General features: G+C 30.9%; 2 protein-coding genes across 2 annotated transcripts; one reads left to right on the forward strand and one right to left on the reverse strand.

The window, feature by feature from the left end:
* Positions 1-1,566, forward strand: LOC137919141 (glucose-fructose oxidoreductase domain-containing protein 1). The gene has a single exon (XM_068762115.1). It carries the CDS (start codon positions 160-162, stop codon positions 1,363-1,365), a length of 1,206 nt encoding a protein of 401 aa, XP_068618216.1. The 5' UTR covers positions 1-159; the 3' UTR covers positions 1,366-1,566.
* Positions 1,567-2,899: 1,333 nt separating this feature from the next.
* Positions 2,900-3,378, reverse strand: LOC137919319 (10 kDa heat shock protein, mitochondrial-like). Its single transcript, XM_068762363.1, has one exon. It carries the CDS (start codon positions 3,360-3,362, stop codon positions 3,051-3,053), a length of 312 nt encoding a protein of 103 aa, XP_068618464.1. The 5' UTR covers positions 3,363-3,378; the 3' UTR covers positions 2,900-3,050.
* Positions 3,379-9,343: the final 5,965 nt, after the last annotated feature.

Genomic DNA, 9,343 nt, shown 5'->3' on the forward strand with positions numbered 1-9,343 from the left:
TTACAACAATGTTATAGTTACATCAAAGTTTTTTCCAGTTTAACTTTTATGTAACTGCTTTCGTTGTCTTTGCTGTTTTAATACGAGTTCTAAGCCATCTATTTCAATAAATAAATTTAAATGATATATTTCATTTAAAATAATCATAAATTCTCTAAAATGCTTCCCGGAATAGGAGTGTTTGGAACTGGATCAGTCGCTAAAGTATTGGTCCCGTTTTTGAGAGAAAAAGGATTTTCTGTAGAGGCAATATGGGGTACAACTCTTCAGGAAGCTGAAATTACAGCCAAGGAATTGAAAATTCCTTTCTTTACTAACAAGATCGACGATGTTTTATTGAAGAAGAATGTAAACTTAGTTTTCATAGTGTGTGCACCAAACCTTCACGCCCAAATTTCTGTTAAAGCCCTGGGAATAGGAAAACATGTTGTATGTGATAAACCCGCGGGATTATGTCAAGCTGAAGCACTTAAAATGGTACGAGCTGCTCAATATTATCCAACATTAATTTCCATAATAAATCATTCTTTAAGATTTTTACCAGCATTTAGTCATATGAGAAAAACTATCTTAGAGGGTTACTTAGGCAATCCTGATGAGTTGACTTTAATAGATGTCCGTGTACAAATGGGTTCATTGCTTGGAGATACCTATAATTGGTTATGTGATGACACTATGGGAGGTGGAACTCTGACTCTTGTTGGAAGTCATGTCATTGATCTTGTGACATTTCTTACGGGACAAAAAGTTGTAAAAGTTCATGGTGTACTGAGAACATTTGTAGAAGAGACTGCTAAAGTAAATGGCATAAGAAAAATAACTGCTCCAGATTTCTGTTCATTCCAGTTACAAATGGATAAAGGTCTATTGGTGACGGCAACATTAAACAATCATCTACCTGGTCCATGCTTTAACCAAGAAATATTTGTTTGTAGTAAAAAAGGGTATTTGGTTGTAAGGGGAGGAGATTTGCATGGCAAATTGCATAAAATTGCATCTAAAAACATTCCCGAAGATGAAAATAAGAGATCTCAAGATAAGGAAGAAGTTATTTATGTTGATGTTGAAGACTTAAGTTGCACAGCTAGTGTTATACCAAAACCATACATAAAAGGCTTATGCAAAATGATTAGCGCTTTAAAAGAAGCATTCCTTCCAGTAACGGAACAGATGGATTGGGTAAAGGAACCTGTAAGAGCAGCAGCAACATTTGAGGATGGACAAAGAGTCCAAGCCACTATGGAAGCATTAAGAAAGTCAAGTGAAGATGGTTGTTGGACCACAGTCCAATTACTAACAGAACCTCCAGACCCAAACCCTGCCCTTTCAGCTGCTGTAAGACGTACAACTATATCCTTACAATAGAATAATTTCAATTGTAATCCTTGGTAACTTTAAAAGAAGAACTGTAGTGATTCATGTAACATTCACACGTTTTTAAGGAAATTCATTTGGCTAATTTTTTTTTATAGTTGTTGCTTATTTCCATCAGCCTGGCTTAAAAGATCTAATTTTTATCTGTTTATTAAAGTCAAAGTCAGAAAAGAACATTGACAAAAATCTCATTCAGATCACTGTGATTCTACTTTACAAAATTATATTAATTTCAGTATATGTAGTAATATTATCACTTTTATATAAGTAATAGGTAGTGAAGTCTTTAAACTGCAGTATTAACAATTAATATATATTTTTAATGCCATACAAAACAATCTCATTTAACTAGATATAGCATGGAATGTTATATTCACTTGCCATAATAATCAAATGTACCCGATTTATGGATACAGTATTTGTAATTGATTTGAAAGTATTTTTTTAAAAGAATGTAATAAAAAATTATGATTGATTACTTTTGTTTAATTTCTATTTATATCAGAATATTTAAGGAACTGTTTTATACGAAAAAGAGAAGGCATGTTTGTTCATTGTGAAGGTGATATTATATATTAAATTCTATTTATGTGACATTGAATGATCTCAAAAGAAGCTATGTTAAAGATAACATTAGGTTATAAGAGCTAGTTTAATATTTTCAATGAACATAAGAAAAATTCTTGATTCTTAAATCTTATGTTGAGAACAAATAAAATATGTTGTCCAGGCATAGATGAAAAAAAACAAGCTAAAGGTTACATCTCAAAACCAGTATGATGGTAGTTATTAAATAGCTGAAATTTGACACTTCTAATTCACAAGGAACTCTCATTATTAGTAGAGGCAAGTATGAAACTGTAAAGGGGGTTGAAAGAGAGGATGCACCCCACTTTCAATTGATCCTATTGGAAAATGGGCGAAGCTTACGTCAAGCCGAGAACGTGTTTTGCCTAATGATGATGAAACTGGTAGGTCATACAATGCTCAAAATAACTATAATGTGGATATGACATCCTTAGTTCTGGAGTAAACTATAAATTTTGGAACTGGAAATAAATACATTAAACTTTTAGAAAAATTATCTTAAGTCACAGTTTACGCCTGGGCACGAGGTATTAATGCTATGTTATAAATCAGGCTGATAAACATGTAAATTCTCCAGCACTGAGATAACCTCTCAATCTAAGTTTTGCTAGTGTGAATGTAGGCACCGTAACATTTTATTTATTATTTCAACATCTATGTAAATTATGTACGATCAATTAATCACGACAACCGATAGTAAAATCAATTATTTAAAAAGAATAACTTTTTGAAATATTGTTCGGCCATAGCCAGAGTCAGGAATTTTAAGAATATGATATAATAGATGTAATTAATTTCCGGTTTAGGATGAGGATATATTGAAATAGAAATTTTACGTAACAAAATTCTAGTCAGAAGTGAGGTTATGGCCTATTCCAAAAATGAAGGTTTTTTTTAAAAAACAGGGGTAATAAGTTGGGAAGTTGTAAGTAATACACAAATATTATTTAACAATGTTATAATAAATGGAAAGAAAGTAACATTATACCCCACATCAGCGACAATTACACAATCACATTTTCATACATAGCTACATCTAACAAGTCTGAACCAATTCGAAACCCGCGAAACTAAAACTATAACTAAAATTAATTTTCAATCTTGGCTAAAATATCCGACTCCCTGAAGAGATGATACTCCTTTTCGTCATTTTCAAGAGATACTTTGGTGCCGCCATACTCAGGGAGAAGAACTTTGTCGCCGACTTTCACTAAGACAGGGACGAAATCTCCATTTTCTTTTCTTGCGCCAGGACCAACAGCAATCACTTCTCCACGAAGTACCTTGGATTGAGCCTTTTCTGGAATAACAATCCCGCCAGCAGTTTTTGTTACTGCTTCCGCTCTCTTAATTAAAACTCGGTCAAGCAGAGGAATTAATCGTTTAACAGCGTTAGCCATTTTTGCTTTATTTCGGACAAAGAAAGTTTATATCACCAACAATGAGTTTTATTGTGCAAGGAATACTTTTTCGTATAGTCTAGAATATTCTCTGTTCAAATTCTGATGCCGGGAGGCGAATTTGAATGAACTAAAATCCATGTGTTACAAGTGTTGCCTTTCCGAATTTGTAAGCTACCAGTTTGAATCAATTTTTTTATTTAATAAAGGTATTATAAAATAAATTGTATGTATCTAAATAATGACTTTATTAAAATCGAAATTAGATTCAAATATTAATATATATTTTTATTCTTGTAATTTTTTTGTTTATTTTATTTTGGACATCTAGTGTTGAATAGACGAACTACTTGGATAACATAAAACACATATATTGCTAGATGGCGCTGTGTACACAAATATTGAATTTGTGAAGACTTATATTTATATTTTATTATTATTAAACAATTTTAAGTACTTTTCGTTCGGATAAAATATTTTACGTTTGGTAACGATCTTCATATGAAGGAAATCATAATTGTATATATTTCTAAATTGAGACGACAATGTTTTTAGTTTAGTAGTAAACACTCGCTTATCACTCTTACATATATAAAATAAGTACTGCCTATTTGATCGGCTTGAACTTTTCTTTTGAATAAATAAACGAACAAAAGAAATATTAATTGTGCGATAATTCATAATACTTTATAACTACTTTGGAATAAAGCATAATGATGTATTAGGTTATTGGATTGTAAATTAAAAATCTGACACAACATTATATTGTCTGACAATGCGTTGTAAATAAGTTTGGTGTACTTGAAGCGAACTCTATTGTCTGCATCAAGTAGGTACGCAGAATATTCGACGCCGTGACCGCCGCAAGAATGCGTTCTGGCGCCGGCCAGTCTCGGACACACCTGCGCGAGCACAAGGCAAAGTTCTACACAATGCCAGAGACCCCACACAGATACATACACACCCACACATAAAAACACTAACTCTTAGCGCTAAATCACGTATTGTTTTTGGCGAGCTTCAGGTATATCTTATAGCTTTTTATATCAGTTTTAATATGATATTGTTATTACGTCATGTTACATTTAGTCATTGTGTTATGTACTATAACATTTCTCATATAAAACTGCATAGCATTTTATTTGGTATTCTTACTTGAATAATTCAGTATCCTTTGTTATCTGTTAATAGATTTTGATTTTAGAACTAAGAATATCAACTATTTATCGTTTATTATTTTGCATAGACAATAATCTAACATATAAAATTTCCATGTCACAATGTTAGTTACCGTACTCCTCCGAAACGGCTCGACCGATTTTTATCAAATTTTACATGCGTATTCAGTAGGTCTAAGAATCGGCTACTATCTATTTTTCATACCCCTAAGTGATAAGGGTAGTCCACCCCTAATTTTTTTTAAGACAAATTTTTAGATTTTTATTTTATTATGATACAGCATACAAAAATATATACAACGCTAAATTTTCAGCTTCCTACGATTAACTTTTATTTTTTATTTGTTAAATAAAAACTTTAATTTTTTTTGCAAAGCAACGTTTGTGGGATCAGCTAGTAACAATATATAATTAACAAAAACAACTTAACAATCAAATTCCGGTGAGAAATTTGCGATGAAACTAATTCAAATGGATTTTTTTTAAGAATAGTAACTGAATCAGAAATTTACATAATAATTAAAGGTATGCGATTTGCGAAAAAAAGCTATGCGATTGTCGATGAACTTGTGGGAACATGTCCAAACTGGCCCGGCTGAGTATTGCGTACGAAACACATTTAAGGACATAATATTGAACAATAATTTTCAATCGTAATAATATTAAGATCAAAATATTCATTTCAACATTGATCGTAAACTTAGGGTAAGTTATGTTAAAAGCCAAAAACGTATTCGCGACGAATAATTAATAGAACCACGTGGAAAATTATTGAAAAGATGTTGGCTGATCGGAACTTATATATAATTACCCATTAATTTATTTACGCATATTATTATCCGCTTAATATCATTTCGAGTAACCACTTGAGTACCCCTAGAAAAGAATGCCAAAAGAGTTCAATTTGATAGGAATTAGCATAATTTTTAGCTTCCCCATGGCAAAGAAAGTTCCAAACACGTCATGAATTGAGAAGGGCTCACAACAAAATCAGACGAATATGGCTAGTGTTGTGTGGTCACATTCAATAGCCTTAATAATGTTTCAAAATTCATTCATCATTATTCAATCATTTACTTAAAAAAATATTCGACACTGTAATGGGATTTTTTTGCAAGTTATGGTTTAATAAACTTGTTAAATTAATGACTCGACAAATCAGACATTACTAGGTAAACCGACGACATAATCAATTTCGCGGAAAGTCACTGGATTCGGGCAGCGCAAGAGCATTCATCGTGGCGATCTTTGGGCCTATGCCATTATAATGAGCGTCTTTCAGCTGTAATGAAGATGATGATGACATGGGAGGGTATTGAATCACCGTACACAGTTGTCCACAAATATAAACAGCAAAACATGAGATCGGTACTTCGTAGACGCCAGCGACGACAAGATATTTCTTCTTCTCATTCGTGTGCTCTTGGCTGATCAGCCATGAGCTCCATGTCAGTGTACGGATCTTTTCACAATCCCCCGCCTTTCTTCCTCACCGAAACACTTAATATGCATAGGTTGAGGAGTGATCATATAAGGAAATTCACTAGACATGAAAATTTCAATGTACCTCAGACTACTAATTTCTCTATAACGTCATCTTTCTTTCGTATTTTATAGACATTCATCTATTTTAAAATTGAGGAGTGAGAGTTTGCCTAAAGGTATTATTTGATCTGCGGCTCCTGGAGAATAAAAAGAGAATGGTGCTATGACCACGATATACGTTTTAATTCAGCATACATATACAACATACAAATACATTTTTTTTATTTTGAATTTAGTAAATGCAGGTATCACTGTTATAAAGATATAGTAAATCACTTTCACACTGAAAACAATATATCTCATTAATTCTGCAGTTAAAAGGAAAATAACTGCATCATCCGGTTTATTATAATTTATCAAAATTTTAATAAATTTTTACTGTCTTACTTTACCTGAAAAGTCTTTAATTTTTTTATTACTTAACAAATCTTTTCAAGTAGCCAATAAAAAGATTTCAATACAAAACCAAAAAATAAGTTAAATGAAGACAGTGATCGGATTCACACGGCCAAATGTAAAACGAATTTTGCAAGCAGTTCACGAGTCTTGGGGTGACCATGCTTCTAAATGTAAATTAAAAAGTAAAAATTGCATTTTATTAAATTTTTTGTGACAACAAAAGTTTAAAATTTGAAATAAAACAGTTTTTAATTGATAGTTTTTATTTAAAGCATATGATACACCGAATATTGATTAAAAGGTATTTTTCTCAAATTAAAATTAGTTTAATTAAAATTTGCCTAGGTTTGTCAGATAAAAGTAAAGCCTTGTTGAAAACGATTTCAGAAATTTACAATTCATAGAAATAATCTGATGCTTTATGTGAATCAAACTATGCCACTCATACAAAGAGATTGGGTGCTAAATCACTTTGCAAGGCCAATGTTTATATTGATTTTTTTTCACTATTCCACGAACTGCAGTGACGTGATAAATACGAATGTTATTTGTCTGACGTGGTCAGATTCTGTGACAGCCTATAAAATTAGAATTAGAGAAAGATTAGAATAAAAGTTACCTACGTATTAAAAACTGCTTATGGTTAGAAGAATTTATAAAGGTTGAGGTTACTAGGCGTAACATTACAAATCTTTATAAAGCCTCGTCTTGTTAAGTCACAAAGTCAAACATTAACACGGAGATAAGTAAGTTGTACTGCTATGTAGTGTTTTATATTATCGTGCTAAATTTTTCATAATATGAAAAAAATGTTTAGGTTAGTTTCTTAAGCATACTCCAAATCAACTCAACTCATTTCAAATTAAAATTTAAAAAATCTTTATTCAAGTACGTATTAACGCGCAATTATTTGTAACATTATAAAAGGGTTAGTGAAGTCAATCGGTGAACAAGCTACCGCCATCTCGGAATTATATGATCTGTTGAAAAGAGTCGGCCAAAAACTTAAGTTGCATGAACTGCGTGCAGGCAAAAATTTATATTCATCGCCACATTACCAATAGCGCTGTGACCACCGAGCTATTGCATTAAACTGTCTATACATCCTCAGGTATTCTGGTCACAGTTTTTAATAAAAAATTGCTATAAAGTCTATCTGAATGTTCAAAGCGTACAAAATAACACAACAGAGACAGCGTCAACATTTTGTACAGCTTTTTATGTCTATACAAAGATTGAGTTACAACTAAATAAAAATATTTATGTCTTATGTCAATGTACTGAGGTTCACAGTCGAATATAATATAATTTTGAAACTGCATGAATATTTTTAAACGGTCTGGTAGAGATCGTGGTTCCCACGAACGGTAGTGAACCACACAGGTGCGCATCCGGCTATCTCACTGCCAGGGATTTGAATTGGTTTGTTGAAGTAAAAAGGCTCTAAATGTGCCGCCAAAACAATGGAGAGGAATTTTTGAACTGGATTTTTATAAGACGTATAATTTTCATGACTATTTGCTATATAAAATTGGGAAATTAAAATCAGTCAATTTTTTTAAAACCTTGAATAATCGTTTGTTCTTTTACCTGAATGTTATAAGAATTTAAATGTACCTAGTTTGACTATTGACAATTGATAATATTAAGATCAATAAAATACGATTATTTCGAACTATGTAAATTAGTAACAATTTTTTTGTGACAAGCTAATGAGCATAAAACATTTTGCAATTATATTGAGAACTATATAGAAAATAATTGACCCATTTGTAAAGTTAATTTAGAATATACACCCTAGAACAGATGACACCATAGTAAATATAAAACTATGCATAGTATCGGGAGTTCATTGGCAATTGTTAAGTATGTTCGCTGTGTGCATATTTATATGTGTGAATTTCATTAACAAATTAAATTCACTAAACTACCCTTAGAGAATTTATGATTTTAGAAAATAAATAATAAAGTAAAATAAATAAGTAATATAACATAATTATGTGATCCTACTGGTTGTTTTTATACAACTGATCGATTTTTGCTGAGCAAAGAATTTAGGATAAGAATTATAAAAATAAAACTTTCAGCAAACTATTTTTTAGAAACTGAATTATTCTTAAACATACAAGTTCTTGCGGCATTGCAGGCAATACTGATGTTTTATCTTATCTTTAGGCTCTAACATTAATGTTTCATTTTTTTTTTAATTTGGTACACAACATTCTTATCCTTGAATTCATTCTTTAACACCCTTAAAGTAAAAAATTTGGACTTTAACTAAATTTCTATTCTAATTAAATTTCCATTAACACACTATTCACATAACAATGATTATGTACACCACCACAGCTAGTTGTTCCATAAAAAAAAAAAAAAATACTTTGCTTAAAATTCTATACTCTGTCATTTTTTATTTTTATGAATAAAAATAGTATTGTTTATTTAAAAAAATGTGTGGTGTTATTTTGCATAAACGTTCGCTGTGACCTTCAATTAAACTAAATATTTCATCATATGTTATAACATGATAAAAGGTGATAACATATAAAAAATGTTACGTACAAAAATTTGTGGCAAGAATTAATCACCTGAAGAATTTAAGTCAAATTCAGTTTAATCATCAAAGTATTCTGCGATGTCCTGTAAATAGAATTATTTAACACTTTTATAACATTTAATATTTAAGAAATAAATGAATGTAAGTGTTACTGTGCTTTTGTTTTTTTGACTGCTTGTAATCATACAGAAAAATATGATGATATTTATTTTTTATTTGAGTTGTCTTTCTAGTTTACTCTTTACCAAAAAATATCACATATTTCTGTTGCTTCATAAATGTATCTAAATTATCTTACTTAA

Source organism: Battus philenor, unplaced genomic scaffold (genome assembly GCF_028537555.1).
Source record: "Battus philenor isolate CCGP_79_NKW_IND1 unplaced genomic scaffold, ilBatPhil1.0.hap1 SCAF_16, whole genome shotgun sequence".
NCBI classification, from domain to species: Eukaryota; Metazoa; Arthropoda; class Insecta; order Lepidoptera; family Papilionidae; genus Battus; species Battus philenor.